Source organism: Panthera leo, chromosome E1 (genome assembly GCF_018350215.1).
Source record: "Panthera leo isolate Ple1 chromosome E1, P.leo_Ple1_pat1.1, whole genome shotgun sequence".
Lineage (NCBI taxonomy): Eukaryota > Metazoa > Chordata > Mammalia > Carnivora > Felidae > Panthera > Panthera leo.
Window position 1 is genome coordinate 10,335,278 of NC_056692.1, and position 23,042 is coordinate 10,358,319.

The following is a 23,042-nucleotide window of genomic DNA, read 5'->3' on the forward strand; positions in this document are numbered from 1 at the left end:
TCTCATGTTTCATGAGATCAAGCCCTGCATTCGGGTTTGGCACTATGTCTGTCTGGGATTCTCTCTCTCTCAAAATAGATAAAGATTTAAAATAATAATACAGGTGTAATTTGTGACAATATCATAAAGAGGGACTCAGATCTATTTAGGAGTAGAGTTCTTGTATACTATTAAAGCTAAGTTGTTATTAATTCAAACTATATTGCTGTAAGTTTAAGATGTTAATCATAAGCCCCAATGTAACCATTAAGAAAAAACTAAAAAATCTGCAGAAAAAGGAAATGGATTGGGAATCAAACTTTACTAGAAAAAAAAAAATCAATACAAAAGAAGGCAGTAATGGATGAACTGAGAGACAAAAACATATTGAACAGGGAAAACAAATAGCAAAAGTCCTTCATTATCAGTAACTACTTTAAATGTAAATGGATTAAATTCTCCAATTTAAAGCCAATACTGGCAGAATGGATAAAGAAAATATGATCCAATTATATACAGCCTATTAGAAACTCACTTTAGATACAAAGAGATGGAAAGTGAAAGGACGGAATATTTCATACAGATTGTAACCAAGAGAGACTGGAGTGGCTATGCTAATAGCAGTATATTACAATATATACAAAATAGACAGTCAAATTGTTACAAGAGTCAATGAAGGACATTTATATCAAAAAAGGGTCAATCCATCAAGAAGATATAATGATTATGAACACACACTCACCTAACAACAAAAACCCAATATGTAGTAATCAAAACAGATACAACTGGAGACAGAAATAGACAGTTCCACAATACTAGTTGGAGACTGCAATACTCCACTTCCTGTAATGATTAGAACAACTAAATGAAAGATCAATAAGGAAATAGAGATTTTGAACATTGCTATAAATCTCACATACGTATACTGAACACTCCACCTAAGAGTGGCACAATATACACTCTTTAGGTTTACATAAAATATTCTCCTAGATAGACCACAAAGCCATTCTTAATAGATGCAAATGAATTTGAAATCATAGAAAGTATATTCTCTGACCACAATGAAATTAACAGAAGGAAATCAATAACAGAAGGAAAATCTGGGGGCGCCTGGTTGGCTCAGTTGATTAAGTGTCCAGCTCTTGATTTCAGCACAGGTCATGATCTCATGGTTTGTGGGACTGAGCCCCGATTCGGGCTCCACGCTGACAGTGCTTGGGATTCTCTCTCTCTCTGCTGCTCCCCCATTCGCTCATGTACATATGCTCTCTTTTCCTCTCTCAAAAATAAATAAATAAACATTTTTTAAAGAAGAAGGAAAATGTGAAAATTCACAAAGATGGGGAAATTACACAAAACCATCTTAAACACGTAAATCTCAAGGGAACTCAGAAAACAGTTTGAGACAGATTAAACAACATACCCAAACTTCTGGCATGTAGTGGAAGCAGTTCTGAGGGGGAAGTCTGTAACTTAAATATCTATTTAAGAAAAAAACCCAGACCTCAAATCAACAACCTAACTTTATGCCTTAAGGAATCAGAAAAAGAAAATCAAACTAAACCCAAAGCCAGAAGCAGGAAGGAAATTATAATAAAGACTGGAGCCAAGATAGACAAACAGAGAATAGAAAAAATGGTAGAGAGTCAACAAAACCCAAAGTTGGTTCTTTGAAAAGATCAAGGAAACTGACAAACCTTTAGGTAGACTGACAGTGGAAAAAAGAGAAAAGACACAAATTAATAAATCAGATATAAACAAGGAGACATCACTACTGACTTTACAGAAATATAAGAGAATACTATGAACATATGCCAACAAATAATATCACTTAGATGAATTAGAAAAATTTGTAGAAACAGAGCGAGTACCAAAACAGACTCAAGAAGAATAGAAGACCTTAAGAGACCTATCACAATTGAAGAGATGAAATCAGCAAGGAAACAAACCTCGCATCTGGAGGGAAAAAAGCAGGACTAGATGGCTCCACTGGCAAATTCTATCAAACGTTTAAAGAATTGGCGTCAATCCTTCTCAACGTCATTCAAAGGAAGAGAAGAGGATGGAACCCTTCCTAACTCACTCTCTGAGGCCAGCCTTACCCTAGTATCAAAACCAAAGACATCACAAGAAAACTACAGACCAATATTCCTTATGAATATTGACACAAAAGTTCTCAACAGAATACTAGCAAACCAAATCCAGTAGCATGTGGGATGTATATACACCATTACCAAGTGAGATTTATCCCAGAAATGCAATATTAAAAAATCAATTAAAACAATACACCACACTCTCAAAAATAAATAAACATTAAAAACTTAAAAAAAAAAAAAGGGGGGGGGTGCCTGGGTAGCTCAGTCAATTAAATGTCCAACTTTGGCTCGAGTCATGATTTCATGGTATGTGAGTTCGAGCCCTGCGTCGGGCTCTGTGCTGACAGCTCAGAGCCTGCAGCCTGCTTCAGATTCTGTGTCTGCTTCTCTCTCTGCCCTTCCCATACTCACGCTCTGTCTCTCTCGCTCAAAAATAAATAAACATTAAAAAAAACCTTTTTTTAAATACACATTAATCGAACAATGGGAAAAAAAACCACATGACCATCTCAACCGATGCAGAAAATGCATTTGGCAAAACCCAATACTCTGTTATGATAAAAACACTCAACAAACTAGGACTAGAAGGGAGCTTCCTCAACCTGGTAAAGGGCTTCTATTTAACCCTAAAGGTACCATCATTCTCGGTGTTGAAAGACTGAAAGCTCTCACCTGAAGGTCACAAATAAGCCATGGATGCCTGCTTTTGCTACTTCTGTTTGACATCGTGCCAGAAGTTCTAGCCTTTATTAGGGCTTTTCAGGGACACTTTCCTTTGTATTAGCACAATTTTGTCATTTTCTCCTCTTGGACCTTTTTTTTTTTTTTTTTTTTTAATTTTTTTTTTTTAACGTTTTTATTTATTTTTGAGACAGAGCATGAACGGGGGAGGGGCAGAGAGAGAGGGAGACACAGAATCAGAAGCAGGCTCCAGGCTCTGAGCCGTCAGCCCAGAGCCCGACGCGGGGCTCGAACTCACGGACCGCGAGATCGTGACCTGAGCTGAAGTCGGCCGCTTAACCAACTGAGCCACCCAGGCGCCCCTTGGACCTTTTTTTTTTTACAGCTTTATTGAGGTCCTCTTGTCACAGAACTGCACATATATTGAGTAAGGGTACAATTCGGTAAGTTTTGACCTATGTACACATTCATGAAACCATCATCACAATCATAACGAACATTTACCCCAAATATTTCTTTGTCCTCCTTTAGAATTTTTCCCTCACTGTTCTCACCCAAATGCAACCAGTGAGCTGCTTTCTATGTCTGTCATTGAGTTGACCATTTCTGGAATTTTATATAAATGGAATTATACGATATATAGTCATTTTCACCCAGCTTACTCGGCATTTACTCACGTTGTTGCATGCATCAATAGTCCTTTCCTTTTTTATTGCTGAGTAGTATTGCTTTGTATGGACATACCACAATGTGTTTATCCATTGCTGATGCACATCTGAATTGTTAAGTTTGGGGTTATTACCAATAAACCTTCCATGAACATTCACACGGAGGTCATTTTGTGGACACATTCTCCCATCTCTCTGGTGTAAACACTTAGAAATGGAAGGCAGGTGGGTATGGGATGGGGTGAGGCCACAGACTACTGACAGGGTTGACAGATGTGTCTCCCATTGTCTGGGAATGTCTTTACTCTTTTGCAAAACTGAAGAGTTCAGGTTACTCATCTGCATAAATACCTGACTGAGCTCTGGGGAGTGTGAATGTGCATTTTGCCCATTCTACCCCAGGATTATCCTGTTTCGCCGTAGATGCTGTGTGTTCCTTCCCAGGATTCATGCTAATCCTATGCTTCAAGCACAGATTAATGCAAATATCAAAAAATTAAATAAACCATATGAAACGTACACCAATAAATATAAGCTACGTAAGCAGAGAGAACATAATTTATCTTTTTATCATCTTTTACCTTTTTTTTTCTTAAATGTTTATTGTTGAGACAGACAGAACGTGATCAGAGGAGGGGCATAGAGGGAGACACAGAATCCAGAGCAGGCTCCAGGCTCTGAGCTGTCAGCACAGAGCCTGACACTGGGCTTGAACTCACGAGCTGTGAGATCATGACCTGAGCCGAAGTTGGACGCTTCATCGACTGAGCCACCCAGGTGCCCCTTAATTAAAATTTCTAATTGATAATTGATGATGTGGAAAGCTTTTGGCTTTTGAAAGCTGACCTCGTATCTTACAAGTTTTCTAAGACTAATAATTTTTCAGCTCTTTTGTATTTTCTAGATGGGTCATCTTATCACATACAATTAACTGCACTCTTTGTCTATTTCTTTCCACATTTGCATCTCACCGGTTGTACCTGTCCTATTGCCCCGGTTGGGTTGAAGAGCTTGAGTTCCAGCAGGCTTTCTTGTATTTGCAGTTACCATGAGCTTTGCTCTGCTGCCATTTCCAGTCCCAGCACGTACTCTGTGAGCTCTCCTTGGGTGGACTGTTTATCCAGGAAGTAGTTTTCAGGGCTTTGTCCCAGGGCAAATGTGGCTGCCACCAGCAACTTAGCATATTGAGGGAGAGGGCCTGTTTGTCCCCAGTTCTCCAGAGAGCATAGTGGAATTACCCTGGGGCGCCTGGGTGGCTCAGGTGATTAAGCATCTGACTCTTGATTTTGGCTCAGGTCGTGATCTCACAATCTGTGAGTTCGATCCCCACATCGGGCTCTGGGCTGAAACACGGAGCATGCTTGGGATTCTCTTTGCCCCTCCCCCACTTACTCTCACTCTCTCTCTCTCATAAATAATCTTTTTTTAAAAAGTTGTTTGAATTACCCTGATGATGCCGAGAGCCCCCCTGCTGTTCTCTGCATTTAACTCGAAGCTTGTTGATTCTCTGGCATTTTGTTGGAAACTGCTATTCTAGTACTCTCCTACTTATGATTTGGACCACATTTTCTCTTACTCTAATTCTCTGTCAATCTGATCTCATCAGTTTTTTATCACCTAGGAGTTCCCCCAGATGTCTAGCTTAGAAATGGTATTTTCACCATTTCAGGGGGCGCCTGGGTCGCTCCGTTGGTTAAGCGTCTCTTGATCTCAGCTCAGGTCTTATCTCAGGGTCCTGAGTTCAAACCCTGCATTGGGCTCCCTGCTGGGCACGAAGGCTACTTAAAACACCTACCATTTCAATGGGATTTGGAGCAGGAAGAAGAGTGATATACGTTTCTAGTCTCCATTTTTATTCATTCATTTTTTTTAAGTTTATTCTTGAGAAGGATAAGGAGAGCACAAGCAGGGGAGGGGCAGAGACAGAGGCGGGCAGCGGATCTGAAGCGGGCTCTGTGCTGAAAGCAGAGAGCCCGATGTGGGGCTCGAACCCACGAACCGTGAGATCATGACCTGAGCCGAAGTTGGAAGCTTAACCGACTGAGCCACCTAGATGCCCCTAGTCTACACTTTAATCTAACCTTCTCTGCCACTGATGTTTTAACCTTTCTTCTTCGATTGTTTCTTGAACACAGCACATGTTATTGGAACCGTATCTGAGACATGAGATGAAGCAAAAGCTCCCACTCTTCTTCCACCTTTTCATGTAGCTCCTCACCAACAGGAATCATTGTTCATCTGAAGTGGGCTGGATTCCAGGGCCCTGATGAAGCCATATTTATTAGCGGATTAAGAGCTTCTGAAAATTAAGGGGGGAAAAAAAAGACCGCACCCTAATAGAAAAAAAATGGGCGAAGGACATGAACAGTTTCTAGAAAAAAAATTCAAATGGCCCTTGAATGTATAAAATGAGGCTCAATGTCACTCCTAGTAAGACACATGCAACTTAAAAGCACCCCGAGATGTGGCCTCTTCCTACCAAAGTCAGCTAAAATCCAGAAGTTTCTCAACATACTCTGTTGGCAAGGCTATGGGAAGATAGTGATTCTTGTATGCTGCTCATGGAGTGTAAAAGGGCATTTTGGTTATCTTATGAAAATTACCAATTCAATTTGACCCAGCAAATCTTGTTATGAGAATTATATCCCTGAATGTATGGGTGCCCACATGAGAAATACCACACAGGAAATGAAATGGGTGACACTGTTTATACATAAGAAACAGAGACATTTGTTAGACTTGCCTATTCTTTGCTTCATCAAGGGTGGTGCCATAAATACTTCCAACGTGACTCGAATCACAAGCAGTGGAGAAAACCAGAAAAGTAGGTAACACAGGGATACTGGCTGTGGACTACAGGAGGGTGCCGCTCATTCCCTTATGCGTGCACACAGCAAACAGTTATTATGCACTTACTGTATGTCAGGCTGTTCTAGGCTTTAGAGTTGTTAACAGTGACTAAGACCAGTATCTCACCCTGAAGGGTAATTTTAATGAGACAAATGATAAACACATAAGCACATATATAATGTCAGCACTGTCTATAACAGCAAAAGACTAGAAATAACCTAAGGGTTTACCTCTAGGGTGCTGGTTAAATAAACCCTACAGAACAGCCACACAGTGGGATATCATGTGACTCTAAAATTTAAAAAAAAAGGAAAGAAGAAAAGAAGAAAGCTTTCAGAGTAGAAATGGAAATACCTCTAGAATATATCATTAAGTGAAAAAAAAAAAAAGCAAGATGATACACGGTGTATGCTACCATTTGTGTAAGAAATGGTGGGGATAAAAATATGTTCATATTTCCTTATTGTTGCATGAAGAAAAAACTGGAAGGCCGCAGAGAAAACTAGTGAAAGTTTCCTATGGGCAAGTGTGGTCGGGGGTAAGGATGCCGTGTGGTGACTGAGCGGAAGCCTGATTTAGCGATGTTCAGCTATTCACAGAGGCTTGCTTTTCTCAAAACAAAATATAAAACCTTACTTTTTAAAAAAGTTTTTATTTAAATTGCAGTTAGTTGACATAGAGTGTAATACAGGTTGCAGGTGCACAATATAGTGACTCAACACTTCGGCACATCACCCAGTGCTCATCACCCCAAGGGCCCTCCTTAATCCCCATCACCTCTTTCACCCGTCCTCTCGCCCACCTCCCCTCTGGTAACCATCAGTCTGTTCTCTAGAGTTAAGAGTCTGTTTCTTGGTTTTCCTCTCTTTTTTTACCCATATGACCGTTTGTTTTGTTTCTGAAATTCCACTCGAGTGAAATCATATGGTGTTTTTCTCTTCTGGTTGGCATAATACACACTAGCTGCCTCCACGTCGCTGCCAATGGCACGATTTCATTCTTTTTGACGGCTCAATGATATTCCATGGTACGTATATACCACATCTTCTTTATCCATTCATCAGTCAATGGACACTTGGGCTGTTTCCATAATTTGGCTAGTGTTGATAATGCTGCTATAAACCTCAAGGTGCGTGTATCCCTTCAAATTAGGATTTATGTATTCTTTGGGTAAACACTTAGTAGTGGAATTGCCCTAAAACCTTATTTTTTTTGTGGCGACTGTTTATATGAGTCAGTCTGCATCCAGGAGAAAAACCCCGAACTCTGCTGTTTTCATTTAAAGTTCATGACTTCGAACCTCAGGTGGCCCTTAATGCCACCTGGTAATCACACTATATTTTCCAATCCATTAACACCCCTACTCCTCTTCTCCACAGTTTCACGCCTTCTCCTCTGACCTCAAACTTCCTCCAACCCCCCTTCATTATCTTACCCTCAGTTAGGACCTCGCTTCCTACTTCCCTGCGAGAGCTGGCAGTTTCCAGATTCCCACAACCACATTCCCTTGCAAAGTTGAAGATGAATGGATCCCACGTTCCTTTACTTCCTCTCCTTCCCTGAATCAACCTACCTCATGCTTTGTTTTATTTAGTTCCCATAAACTATTCTGTATTTTGGTTTCTCATGTTCTCTAGTCTCTTCTAAATGGAGGCATTCTTACACGTTCTTTTGTTCCTTTCTTTAGCTTAGCTTTACATTAGTAATGAATGTGTATTCCAATTATTTTCTCATCCGCGGAGTAGCTCATTGAATGCATAATATGCACAATTATCTATTCCATAGGCAAGCATTTGGGTTATTTCTATTTGGGGCTATTACAAACAATGCTGCAATGAATTCTTGCAATGCTGCAAGAATACTCTTGTGCAGGTACCATGGCACATATGGGGACTACTTAGAGTTTGTAACTAATAATGGAAATAGTGAATCATAGGTTTTATTTATAATTATTAAAATTTTTAAGTAGGCTTCATGCTCAGCATGGAGCCCAACGCAGGCCTTGAATACATGACCCTGAGATCAAAACGTGAGCTGAGATCAGGAGTTGGATGCTCAACTGACTGAGCCACCCAGGCACCCTGGACTTTTATTTCTTTACTTTCAATTTTACTAGATAACACAAACTGTTTTCCAAAATGGTTGTACAAGTTAACGTTCTCACCAGTAGTGTATGAGTTCCTGTTATTTCAAATCCTTGACAACACTTGCTTTTCCTTTAATTCTTAATTTTTGGGAATCTGCCTCATTGTTCGCTTCTCCTGACTATAAAAGTAATGCAAATTCACTGTAATTTTTTTTCAGCAAATACAGAAAAGTATAGAGAAGTAAAAACTATCTGTAATACCAGCACTTAGAAGCATCCACTGTTAACGTGGTATCTTCTTCCAGACTTTTTTCTCCGTATGTACTCGTGGTTCTTAAATTCCCCAAGGTGCCTAGGGAAGTGGCAGTGAATTCATAGGTGTGGTAAGAGACTTTCAATTTTCAAGGGAAACAATGATATTTGACATCTGTCAGACTCCAAGCAAGCTATTAGCTGAAGGCGCTTCACAATTCCAGCATTAGATTGCATGGTATACTTTCTCAACAATGTCACATTCTTGCAAAACTGGGTTTTCAGCAGTTGCAATGTTCCTGGCTGAAAATCAGTGTGAAATAGATAACGAGGGTGACAGTATCTAGCCTGACTTCAATGTTTGGGAAGTTGTGCAGTGCCCAGCAGGTACAAATATCCCATTAGTAAGGAACAGTGCCTTTTTAAATAATGAAACAAAAAAATCCTAATTTTTTTCAATTTGTATTATTTTCTTTAAATAGCTATGAACTTGTTAGGAGGTAAGTGATTATGAAGCTGCTTAGACCTAATTGGTAAGAACTACTAGGTATTTTTTTTGGACCAGCGGTGCCATGAAAAAAAGGATTGAAATACTAAGGGTACCATGAGCCAAAAAAAGCTTGGGAACCCCGGTCGCATACGCTTAAAGAGTAAGACCTAGGACCACACTGTGACACACTAGCTTTCAAAGGGTCAGGGAATCTTCATCAAGCTGTGAATGAAACCTTTGTTGGGGCATCAACAGAAGATAGAGGTCCTTGGTATCATCTTTGTGTTTGCCTAAATTCGTGTTTCTGTTACAATTTCTTTTCTTTTTTTGTCTATTACAATTCCTGCCTTGAAAAGTTCTTCAGTATTTCATGGCCTTCTACTATGTTCTCTTAGTGCAAAGAAGGGGTCAAATTAAAAAAAAAAATTTTTTTTAATGTTTATTTATTTTTAAGAGAGAGAGAGAGAGAGAAGGCAGGGGAGGGGCAGAGAGACAGGGAGCCAGAATCTGAAGCAGGCTCCAGGATCTGAGCTGTCAGCACAGAGCCTGAGTCAGGGCTCGAACTCTGAACTGCGAGATCATGACCTGAGCTGAAGTCAGACGCTTAACCAAATGAGCTACCCAGGCGCCCCTCACTGTGGTTTTGATTTGCATTTCCTTGATGATGAGTGATGTTGAGCATCTTTTCATGTGTCTGTCGGCCATCTGTAGGTCTTCTTTGGAAAAATGTCTACTCAGGTCCTCTGCCCATTTTTGGTGCTTTGGTGGTGTTATATTAAGTTCTTCATATATTTTAACCCCTTATTGGATATGTCATTTGCAAATATCTTCTCCCATTCAGTAGGCTCTTTTTCTGTTGTTGATCATTTCCTTTGCTGTGCAAAAGCTTTTTATTTTGGTGCAGTCCCAACAGTTTATTTTCGCTTTTGTTTCCATTGCGCAAAGAGACACATCCATAAATACATTGCTAAGTGTCAAGGAGATTACTGCCTATGTTTTCTTCTAGGCTTTTTATGGTTTCAGGTCTCACATTTGGTCTTTAATCCATTTTGGCTTTATTTTTGTCTATGGTATAAGAAAATGGTCCTTTTCACATATGACTTATTTCCCTTAGAATCGTGTTATCCAGATTCACCCAAGTTATAGCATGTATCCAAATTTCATTCCTTATTGGCTGAATAATATTCCACTGTATGTATATACAATATTTTGTTTATCCATTTACCTGTTGCTCGACCCTTGGGTTGTTGCTCGACCTTTGGGTTGCTTCCACCTTGGCTATTGTGAAAAATGCTGCTGTGAACAGTGCTGTACAAGTATTTGACTCCCCGGCTTTCAATTCCTTTGGGCATATAACTAGAAGTGGAAATGTTGCATCATATGGTAATTTACATTTAATTGATAAACATCACACATACTGTCACAGCGGCTACACCATTTTACTTTCCTATCAGCAACGCACAATTTCCATTCAGTCTACATCCTTGCCAACACCTGTCGTTTTCCATTATCTTGTTATAATGGCCATTGTAATTGGCGTGAAGGGAAGTCTCATGGTGTTATGAATTGGCCTCTTCCTAATGACTAGTGAGTGACGTACGTAAAGAATGTTTTCTTGTGTTGACCGGCCATTTGTTCACTTTTCATGGAGAAATGTCTATTCAAGTCCTTTGACCATTTTTGAATTGTTTTTTTCTTATTGATCTGTAGAAGTTCTTTATATATTCTAGACACTAGACATTAATCCCCTTCATATAAAGGATTTGCAAATATTTCCATCCATTCATTGTGTTGCCTTTTCACACTCTTGAAAAGTATCTTCTGATGCACAGGAGTTTTTAATTTTGATGAAACCCAAACCATCTATCTTTTCTTTTGTTGCTTATTCATTTGGTCTCATATCCAAGAAATCACTGCCAAATCCAGTGTCTTAAAGATTTCCCCGTGTGTGTGTGTGTGTGTGTGTGTGTGTGTGTGTTTTACAGTTTTAGCTCTTGTAATTAGGATTTTACTTTTACACATTTTGAATTAATTTTCTGTATGGTGTTAGGTAAAAGTCCAACTTCATTCTTTTTCATGCAGATTACCGATTTTTCCAGCACCATTTAGTGAAAAGACTGTCCTTTCCCCATTGACTGGTCTTGGCAGTCTTGCTGAAAATCATTTGACCCTATATGCAAAGGTTTATTTGGGGTCTCAATTCTGTCCATTGGCCTATCTGTCCATCTTATGCCAGTACCACATGGTTTGGTTACTGTAGCTTTGTAATATGTTTTGAAATCAGAAGTGTGAGACCTCCAACTCTGTTCCTTTTCGAGAAGCTTTGGCTGTTTGGGTCCCCCGAGATTCCATGTGAATTTCAGGATGGGTTTTTCTATTTCTGCAACATGTCTTTGGGATTTTTGATAGGGACTACCTTGTATCTGTAGATCACTTTGGGTGATATTATTATCTTAATATTAGGTTTTCTAACCCGTGAACACAGGATGTTTCTTCTATTTGTCTTTAATAATCTTTCAGCCGTGTTTTATAGTTTTCAGCATAGAATTTTTATTTGTTTTTTTGTCTCCTTGGTCAATTCACTCCTAAATATTTTATTCTTTTCATGCGACCATAAAACGGGATTGTTTTCCAACTTTCCTTTTTGGATTGCTCCTCGGTAGTGTCTAGACAGAGATACAACCGATTTTGTGCGTTTATTTATATCCTGCAACTTTGCTGAACGTGTTTATCAGGCCTAACGGTTTCACGGAATCTCTAAGGTTTACTACATATAATATCATGTCATTTATGAATATAGGTAATTTTACTTCTTTTGCAGTTCGGGTGCCTTTTAATTCCTTCATTCCTTCCCTCTCTTTTTTTTTTCTTTCTTCCTTCCTTCCTTCCTTCCTTCCTTCCTTCCTTCCTTCCTTCCCTTTCCTCTCTCTCTTTCTTTTGCCTAACACTCTGGGTAGTTGCAGTACTATGCTGAGTAGAATTAGTGCAATTCCTTGTCCTATCCTTGATTTTAAGGGAAAAGCTTTCTCTTTCACTCTTGAGTTTGGTTGCATATTTTTCATATATGGCTTTTATCACATTGAGGGCGTTCCTTTCTACTCCTAGTTTTGTTTTGTTTTTGAGAGAGAGAGAGAGCACACATGCAAGGCCAGGGAGGGGCAGAGAGAGGGAGACAGAGAATCCCAAACAGGCTCTGCACTGTGAGCGCAGAGCCCCACGCGAGGCTCAGTCTTACAAACCATGAGATCATGACCTGAGCTGAAATCAAAGGAGTTGGATGTTTAACAGACTGAGCCACCCAGGCACCCAGTTTTTGTTTTTTTTTTAAAGGAGGGTGGAAATACTGATATAGTGGGATTATTTATTGTGTTACTTTCTCTACTTGCTGTTCTTGTTCTTTTTCTCTTTCACTTTCTTTCTGCCTTCCACAGTTTTAATTGATCATTTTAAATTTTTTTTTTTTAACGTTTATTTATTTTTGAGACAGAGAGAGACAGAGCATGAACGGGGGAGGGTCACAGAGAGAGGGAGACACAGAATCTGAAACAGGCTCCAGGCTCTGAGCTGTCGGCACAGAGCCCGACGCGGGGCTCGAACTCACGGACCGCAAGATCGTGACCTGAGCCGAAGTCAGACGCTTAACCAACCAAGCCACCCAGGCGTCCCTTTAATTGATCATTTTAGATGATTCTATTTTCTCTCCTCTCCCAGCATATCAATTATATTCTTTCTTTAAACGTTTTTAGTGGTTACCCTGGAGTTTGCAATATATATTTACAACTAATCTAATTCCTCTTTAAAAAAATTTTTTTAATGTTTATTTTTGAGAGAGAGAGAGAGAGAGAGCGTGCGCGAGCACAAGTGGGGGAAGGGCAGAGAGATGGAGACACAGAATCGGAGTAGTTTCCAGGCTCTGAGCTGTCAGCACAGAGCCCAATGCAAGACTTGAACCCATGAACCATGAGATCATGACCTGAGCCGAAGTCGGACGCTTAACCAACAGAGCCACCCAGGAGCCCCATGGTCTCAGTCTTTTAAAGAGCCTGTCTCTGGACTATTCCCTTCATACCTTTACTGAATGCTTCTCAGTGTCACCCCTTCCCCTGGGATGGTAGACGGAGTGGAGTTGGGTATTTCACTGCCTCCTTGTGGAAGGCTGGTGGAACTGGAGTCTGGGATTTCCTTCGACCACACGTTAGGTTCTGATAAAACCCTTAGGTAGCTGGCCTCTGGTAAAAGTTTCCCTTGAGGGTGGGCTTTGGTTAAACAGCACAGAATGCTCTGGGCATATTTTTCAATGGTTCCATTTCCCTTACCTCCTGTAGAAACATTAATAAAGAATTCTTCTCTGATCTATACCCTGAGAACTGAATGGGGCCCCGAAGATAAAATTCACAGAAGTGCGGGACCCACCGATGACAAAATCCCCTGGAGATTTTTAACTCTTCAGCTTGTCCACACTAAGTCTCCAGCAATTTGTCAATTATAGCTGAAGTTTTCCCATTCCTGGCTCCAGCTGCCTCTGCTGTGGGAAGCTGTACCTTCCTGTCTTTTCAATTTGGGGGGCAGCAGTTATCCTTGTGACCTCAGTCCTTTGACGGATCTGACAAAAATGGTGGACATTCAGTCTGTTCAGGCGTTCTCTCTGATATTGGGATAGCCATGTCCGTCCGCAGTTTCTGATACAATAGCTTCTAAATTCCTTGGAATTTGCTAAGTGATGGGGGCGGGGGTGAGAGGAGCATCTTCTGTTATTCATGATAAGCCTCTTTCAACCCCACCTGAGCTTATGCTAATAAAGTTACTGCTGGGGGGGGGGGCGGGCCTTGATCGCTTCAGAGCAATGGACAATGGAAAGATCTACAATATGACAGAAAGGGGAGCGGGGCTGGAGAGGAGTCCAATCACCAATGGCCAGTGATTTAATCCATCACACCTGTGTAACGGAACCTTCGTAAGAACCGCTGAACAGGGTTTGTAGAACTTCGGGACTGCTGAACACATCGAGGTGCCGAGAAGGGGACATGCCAAGAGGGCATGAAACCTCGGAGCACCATCGATGACCCCTGCACCTTCCCCTATGCATCTCTGCCATTTATCTGTTCCTGAGTTGTATCCTTTGTAACAAACCAGGAGTCCTACGTAAAGCATTCTCCTGAGTCCTGTGAGCTGTTCTAGCAAATTACCAAATCCAAGAAGTGGGTCATAAAAACCTCCAACTGACGGTTGGTCGGTCGGGAGGAGTCTGGTCGGCCTGGCCTTGCAGTTGGCTTCTGAAGTCTGGGTCAGTCTTGTGGGTCTGAGCCCTTAACCAGGGGGTCTGACACTGACTCTGGGTACTTCGTGTCAGAATTAAATGGAATCACCGGACATCTCAGTTGGTGCTGGGTGGTTTGGAGAATGGGTTGTTGGTACAGAAAAACCCACACATTTGGTGTCAGAGGTGACAAAGCAGAAATAAATTCTAGTGTTCTTCGTTGAGGACAGGGGTGATGACCTCCAAACTCCTTACTGTCACACTGGAAACAGTCTTCTATTTAGGTTTTGATTTCTGCTAGAATATTTTTAGATTCCAAGAACACTTAAATTTTTTTCCTATCATGTGGCGATGGACTCTTAGATATGACAAAAGCAACCAAAAAAAAAAAAAAAAAATGGACACACTGGGCTTCATCAAAATGAAGACTTTTCTGTGAAACAGAGGACACCGTCAAGGAAGTGAAAATACAACCTACTGAATGGGAGAAAAGACTCACGGATCTTACATCTGACAAGGGTCTAGTATCCAGAATGCACATATGTGAAACTCTTAACAACTCAACAATAGAAAGACAACTCAATTCAAAAATGGGCAAAGTCCGTGGAGGTGGGGGCGGGGGCGTTGCCTGGGTGGTTCAGTTGGTTAAGCATCTGACTTGATTTCCAGCTCACGTCATGATCTCACAGTTGGTGGGATCGAGCCCTGCATTGGGCTCCTCGCCGACAGCACCAGGCCTGCTCGGGATCCTCTCTCTCTCCCTCTTTCTGCCCCTCCCCTGCTTGCCCACACACACTCGCTCAGAATAAACAAACTTAAAAAAATCATGGGCAAAGGACTTGAACAAACATTTCTCCAAAGAAGACAGACAGCTAGACAACCCAATGAAAAGATACTCAACACCATTTGTCATCTGCATTTGAAATGGAAACTAAAACCACAATGAGACACTTCACAGCCACTCAGATGGTATCATAGTTAAAAAAAAAAACAACACAAAATCACAAGAGTATGAAATGTACAAAATGCCACTGAATTATACACCTCAACTGGTTCGTTTCATGTGATGTGAATTTCAGCTCAAAAGTTTTCCTGCCTTATTCTATAGCATCCTGTCCTAGATCACGGTTGCAATATTTGGTATTGGCCCTTTGAGGATGTAAGTTTTCTTTCCCTATAAAAGTCTTGCACTCTGGCTCATCCGGTGGGTTTCGTGGAGGGAATCCCCAATATTAGTAATGTTTTTTAGGATTTTCTATTTGGGCTGCTCAAACTCCCCATAGAGACCCTAAAAATCTGCTTGGATGGGAGCAGCTGTAACTGCCAGCATTTGGGGAGCTGAGCAGCAGAAGAGAACAGATGTTGATTCTTTAATAGGAAAGTTGCCACAAAAAAATGTGTTCAAAAGCCGAAAACTAAAAGTTATCATTTAGATAGATTTTATAATATCATTAGCACACACTGAAAAAAAAATTTTATTTATCTTGAGAGAGAGAGAGAGAGAGAGAGAGACAGATCATAAGTTGGGGAGGGACAGAGAAAGGGGGAAACACAGAATCTGAAGCAGGCTCCAGGCTCCAAGCTGTCAGCACAGAGCCCGATGCGGGGCTCGAACTCACGAACCGCGAGATCACCACCTGGGCCAAAGTTGGACGCTTAACCGACTGAGCCACCCAGGCACCCCCACGTCAGCACACGTTTTCAATTTTAAGGTGTTTATTTTATAAAAGTTTATACGGCAATACCTGAGACAGCACTTGAACAGGCACTTAACACTCACTAACAAGATTAAATACGATAACCTAGAAATACAAACAAAACTGGATCAGCAATCAAGTTTAGAGGGCAACGAATTTCCCAAAAGAAAGAAGATATTCAATGTAAGAGTACAGAACACTTAGGGCAGGGAATATCAAATCCACAGACTTATCACCCATGATAGAGTTAATGTTCAGGAGAAACTTAGAACTCCTTTCGTGATCTTCAACAGGATAGTGCAGATTCTCGGGATAACTCAGAAAACATCACTGATATCCTTTCCATCCACAACTGGGAGGTCACCTCCCGGGCTTCAGACATCACAATAATTACCATGTCTAGTGTGTGGGCTGCTGCTAATTCTTCTATTTTAGCCAGGCTCACTGAAAAACTCTTATTAAAATTCCTGCTAACAGGGCAGCAACAGCAACAGCTAGAGCCATTCCACGATAGAAAATCAGCTGCTTCACTGTCAAAACATCCCCAACGGTGGCCACCGCATACTGATTGTTTTCTTCTATCACCATTAGCTGGAGGGTCTGGCTCTCGGATCTGACGATAGCAGGTAAAATCACTTCATCGGTGACTTCTTTTTCCAACACACGCAGATCTGATTGCAGAGAACAGTGGAGTATACACTTACGTAGGGGGTTCAGAAATAAAGGGATATTACGGGAAGTTGCACAAGAATGCATCGTAAACGATGCCGTCAGTTACCGGCTGGTATGTGTGAAGTTACATGAAGAACGTTTCACAGGAGAACCCAGAGTGGATCTCCCCGTTCTAATAATGGCACAGACAAGGTTTATTATGCGAGAGAGCAGGCTCTCATAAACTAAGCAACTCTGGCCACGCTAACCCGTTTCAGGCTCTCGAGGCAGAGCGAGTGCACTAGACCATGTCCTCTGTTACCTGTTGGTGCAGGTGTGGCCTCTTTGATCCCTTTCACGCCAGCTCGAACCTGTGCCTGAGAACAAGCGGCACGTAAGTGGACAAAGCGTAAGTCAGGTTAGGCTAGTACTCGTGTTAAAACTTCATGCAAGCTATTGCTAAAGGTTTCCACCATCCAGCACGGTCCTTTTTGGGCCTGAAATGCCGGTGACGATACGATGTAACACTCAACAACCACTCTTCTCCCCAGTGCTCTGCTCACAAGAATGTGAAAAGCTACCTGCTGCTCTAGTTGCAAATGTAACATTTTTTGCACCGTGCACGTCAGTGTTCCTAAGCACTGATGTGAGGAAGAAAGTCTAAAGGCAAACGGTGCTATCACATAGAGGGTAGTTTAGGGCCCAACTTAATACCCTGTACACTTTACTTCCTCCACGAATCACACTGCGCTACGGAAGACATCACACATCACGATGAGGAAAGCCAAAGCCGGGAGAAACCTGGAGGGGGGACAAGAGGTAAGCAGGGACGCTTGGCGCACCCGAGCTCATCCTCCCGTCTCCTCATCGGTGACACCGCCCCTAAGCCGGCCCCCCCGTCCATCCCATCTCAGGCCTCGACAGAATAAACGGGGCTCACAGTTCGACACGGCGATGCCCACTGGGTCAAGAGCCTGTCCTCTCCGTGCGGGGTACGGCTCTGCCCCACCTACTTCCCACCGATCACAGACGCTCAGCATATGGATAACACGGACCAAAAATGTCGGTAGAAAGAGGCCTAAAAACGCGCAACAACTCAGTGTAAGTAGGGGGAAGAGACGACTACTCTCCTAAGGACTGTGATACGAAAACAGCAAAGTATTTCCTAAGCTAATTCCTTGCTGTTGTTGTTGAGCCCTAGTCAGCGGATCCTGCACCGGCCCTACACTCAGAGGAAAATGCGCGGAGATGTGATGTTCGTGGCCCCTGTCACCTTAGACCGTCTTCACGGGTCAAAGGGAGTCACGCCGCCCGTGGCATTCTCGGCATTCTGACCCGCGAAGAGTCCTTCCGGTGCCATTGCGACCGGGCAAGAGCCACGCTTCTCCAAGGACACGCTCTTACCTGCTCCGCAACTCTCTCCCAGTCTGTCCTCCAGATGAGCACCAGGTAGAACAGGGCTTGAAAGAAGACACAGACTATCAATCCAGACCAGAGACCTAGGGATGGAGGGTGAGAGTCACGGCTCAGAGGTCCTCCAGTTCCGCTCCCGTCGTCATTAACGTGCTTCCCAAACTTCTGGATCTGCACGATAAGCTGCGGTGAAAATAACTCCCCCGAAACGGAGATAATTACGGGCCAGGATTAGACTCAAGCTCACCGTGGGTGGATCGGTGGCAAGCAACGGACCCACGAAGAGTGAAAACGGCACGAGCCTGTTCGCCGCTTCATACGTTGACTGTTTAACAAGCATTTACTGGCTTTGTTTGTGCCGGGCGCTGCCTGAAGTGCTGTGTCTAACACAGAACCGAACAGGCTGACGGGATCACTGCCCTCGTGGAGCTTCTGTGCCGCTGGGGGAGACACAGGGCAAACAAGGAAGCAAGCGTGACGGCTGGCAGGGCGGTGAGGGCCGTGGGAGACGCTGGGCAGAGCGCTGGAGGGGTGGCCTGCGGCCCAGGGGCAGGGAGACGGGCAGGTGGCCTCGAGGGCGAGGAGCCCGCTGTGACAGTGACAGGACAGGCCCTGCAGGCGGAGGGAAGAGCAGGCCTGGCCCAGGGGAAACTGGCCCGCAAGTCCCAGGAGCAGGAAGGCCAGTTGGGAAGGAGCAGGGGAGCCAGGGAGTGGAGGGGAGAAGGTCAGGGAAGCAGGACATGATGATGGGCGTCTGGGCCCGGAAAGATCGGGGTTTGATTCCAACTCTAATGGGAACCACTGAAGGGCTTAAGACTGGTGTGTGCATCTGTGGATGTGAGACCTGAGGTTTTCAGAAGCCCACTTTGGGTTTTTCTGTTTTTTAATGTTTATTTATTTAAAGAGAGAGAGAACCAGTGGGGGAGGGGGAGAGAGGGAGAGGGAGGGAGACAGAGAACCCCACATAGGCTCCCTGCTCAGCACAAAGCCAGATGCGGGGCTCAATCCCACGACGGTGAGATCACCATGGAGCTGATATCCAGAGTTGGACGCTTTACTGACTGAGCCCCCCAGGCAGCTTGCAGAAGCCCATTTCGAAAAAGATCTCTCCAACTGCTGTGTGGAAAAGCTTATTGAGAATATAAAGGGATCCATGAAAAAAAATGATAATGCCAACTATTTATGAGAAGAAACTATTTAAGCCACTTAAATAGCATTGTGTACCAAAGTAGGTATTTCGTATCAATAATTTCACTATGAAGCAAGCTGCGGAGGGAGGAGTTGGAACATGGTATAAACTGGGAGCTGGAATACTAATTCATTCATTCCGTGTCTGGGGCCCCACACTAGGGAAAAGCACAGTGAGGCTGGTCCTCTGTAGACTCATGCTGATTAAAACTTCCCTTCAGTTGAGAATTAGGTGGACGGGCAGTTTACACACTTTGATCAAGTGATTACATTCCTAGGAACCCGTCCTTAAGGAAAGATTCAGAAACGTTAGTAACTCATACACCTACGATGCTCATCACAATCTTATTTATACAGAGAAGCATTTTAAGTGTCCACTATTGGGAGCATTAAGGAAATGATGCAAGGAAATATTAGAGGTCCTAAAAACCACGTCTTTAACACAGAATAGGGGAAAATTACACATTCAGTACAACCCTGCATTTGTGAAAAATAGAAAAAATACCGGAATAAAAAACAATTTTAAAATACTGAAATAAAATACACTGAATGCCTCTGCCATTATATCAAGGCAGTGTAATAAAAGGTAATTTAATTGTTTACACTTAATGTATTTTCCCAACATTTCCATGCCGTTAAAGTATAATTTTAATAATTTAAAAGTATCTTGGGGACACTGGGTGGCTCAGTCAGTTAGGCATCTGACTTGACTTCAGCTCAGGTCATGATCTCATGGTTGTGAGACTGAGCCCCACGTTGGGCTCTGTGCTGAGTGTGGAGCCTGCCTGGGATTCTCTCTTCTCTCTCTCTTTCTCCTCTCTCTCTCCTTTTCCCTCTACACCTCCCCCGTGTGCACTCTAAAATAAATAAACAAAATCTTTAAAAGTTATTTAACAAACCTGAGAACCCACTACGTACAATTATAAAAAGCATATTAATGGACGAAAAAAATGAGGGAAATCTGACATGTTGCTTACTCTAAAGGAGCTTAGAGTCTAATAAGAGCGCTTTTGTGTGTTTTGTTTTTTTAAGTAAAGCTGAATCGTAAAGCCCCAGCAGCTTATTAAGGGCAGCGGCTCTTGCGATTTGGTTGAACAGTATTTTCTCTGGTGATTAGGACAGTGCTTGGTAGCACTAGGAGAGAGTAATAAATATCTGGCAGTCGTGCGTCCCAAATAGAGAATGAAGCCCAGCCTAACTAACGTTAATCAAATGCCCCACAGGCCCCCAGCCTGTACCTGTCATTAAAAACACAGGTGACATTGAAGACAGTTCCTCATTAAGCCACCAAGTAACATTTCCAACAAGTAAGATAAACTAAGCACCTGTCTGTGTGGACACAGGGAGGCTCTTATGATAGCTAGAAGATGAAAATTTCGCAGAGAATAAAGAGCAGACTCAAAATTTTTACACAGTAAAAATGTACTGGTTGACTACAGAAAAAAAGGAGCTATCTGAATACGTACTAAAGCATTCAGTCAATCCTCTAATTAGACTATTTTTTTTTCTTAAGGAAAATAAAATTCAGGCCTGGTGGCTCAGTCGCGTAAGCGTCCGATTCTCGATCTGGTTGGGATTCTCTCTCCCTCTCTCTCTGCCCCTCCCTGCTCATGCTCGCTCGTTCACTCTTAAAAAAATACACATTCAAAAATAAAATTCACTGTTACTGAAAGCTAAAGATACAGATGTGAATATATATGTAGAAAACACGTATAACAACTTACCCCAAAGCACATGATAGATTATTTTGTACAATCCTATACATTTAGAATCTTGATAAAGGATATAATTTCCAAAAAAAAAATAATAATAATAATAATAATAATTTGCTAAAAGAGAGAGAGACAACATGCACCACCAAGGAGGCAAATTATCTGGGTTCAAATCCTTTCTCATCACTTACTATCTGTGGGACAAATTACTTAAACTCTTCAAGTTTTAGCTCCTTCATGTTTAGAATGGAACTTGTGGGAAATATCTTATGTGGTCATCATCTAAACTTAAGTGACATTATATATACAAAAGGTTAGCATAAAAGCTCTTTATGAATATGGTCTCACACCGTATGAATTTCAGTTTTTTAGTTTTTAAACTTGAAAATAAAAGTACTGTAGAAGAATATAGAAAAATGTTAAAACTGTATAAGTTCTTTCCACAATAGTAAGGCAGGAAAAAGGAAATAAAATCCATTAAAATTAGAAAGGCAGGCAAGAATATACAACGGGGAAAAGAAAAGTCTTTTTTGGGGAGCACCTGGCTGCCTTAGTCAGTAGAGCATGCAACTCTTTATGTCAGGGCTGTGAGTTTGAGCCCCACATTTGGTGTAGACATTACTTAAAAATAAAATCTTAAACAGAAAACACATTTTTAATAAATGGTGTTGGGAAAACTAGACAGCTACATGAAAATGAATGAAACTAGACCACTTTCTTACACCATTCACAAAAATAAACTTAAAATGGCTTAAAGGCCTAAATGTGAGACCCAAACCATAAATCTCCTTATAGAAAACATAAGCAGTAATCTCTTAGACATATTTATGGATATCTCTCCTCAGGCAAGGAAAACAAAAGCAAAAACCATTGGGACTCGACCAAAAGAAAAAGCTTTATTAGCACAGCAAAAGAGTCCATCAAAAACCACAAAGGCAATCTACCAAACGGGAAAAAATATTTGCAAATGATGTATCTGGTAAGGGGGTAATACCAAAAAAATATAAAGAACTTCTGTAACTCAACACCAGGAAAAAAAAAATCTGGTTAAAAAATGATCAGAGAACCTGAGTAGACATTTTTCCAAAGAAGGCATACAGATGGCCAACAGACACATGAAAAGGTCACTAATCACCAGGAATATGCAAACCAAAACCATGAGACATCACCAGTCAAAACGGCTAGAAAAAAACAGTAAAAAAAAAAAAAAAAAAAAAGGCAAGAAATAAAGTGTTGGTGAGCCTGTAGAGAAAAGGGAACGTCATGCACTGCTGGTGGGAATGCAAATCTGTGCAGCCACTCAGGGAAACAGTACAAAGGTTCCTCCAAAAAGTAAACACAGAATTATCCTATGATCCAACAATCTCACTTCCGGGTATTTACCCAAAGAAAACGAAAACACTAATTTAAAAAGATATATGCACCCCTATGTTTATTGCAGCATTATTTGTAACAGCGAAGATAATGGAGGCAACCCAGTGTCCATCAATAGATGGACGGATAAAGAACATGTGATACATATACACACAATGCAATATTATTCAGCCATTAAAAAGAATGAAATCTTGCCATTTGCAACAGCATAGACAGAGCTAGAGAGCACAATGCTAAGCAAAATAAGTCAGATTAAGACAAATATAGGATCTCACTCACATGTGGAACTTAAGTTATGAAACAAGTGAGCAAAGAAAAAAGAAAAAGAAAGAAACTAAAAAATAGATTCTTAATTATAGAGAACAAGTTGATGGTTACCAAGGGGAGGTGAGTTAGAGGGATGGGGGAAATAGGTGATGGTGATTAAAGAGTACACTTACCACAATGAAAAAGGTAAAATTTAAAAATTAGAAAAGGAGTAAAATTATTTAATTATGACTTGATTCAATACATAGAAAATCTTTAATAATCCACACACAGGGGCACCTGGGTGGCTCAGTCAGTTGTGACTTTGGCTCGGGTCATGATCTCACAGTTTGTGGGTTTGAGCCCCGCATCCAGCTCTGTGCTGACAGCTCAGAGCCTGGA

At 41.7% G+C, this 23,042-nt stretch overlaps 1 protein-coding gene across 3 annotated transcripts in view; it reads right to left on the bottom strand.

Moving 5' to 3' along the window:
• Positions 1-16,057: 16,057 nt before the first annotated feature.
• LOC122206075 (multidrug and toxin extrusion protein 2-like) overlaps positions 16,058-23,042 on the bottom strand; it is a 59,412-nt gene continuing 52,427 nt past the window's right edge. For all 3 annotated transcript variants that reach the window (XM_042914878.1, XM_042914876.1, XM_042914879.1), the window contains 3 exons: positions 18,112-18,206; positions 17,030-17,084; positions 16,058-16,727 (listed from right to left, as the gene is read on the bottom strand). In XM_042914878.1, the coding sequence (XP_042770812.1) occupies positions 16,498-16,727; positions 17,030-17,084; positions 18,112-18,206 (380 nt within the window). In that variant the 3' untranslated portion in view covers positions 16,058-16,497. The remainder of the gene's footprint in view (positions 16,728-17,029; positions 17,085-18,111; positions 18,207-23,042) is intronic.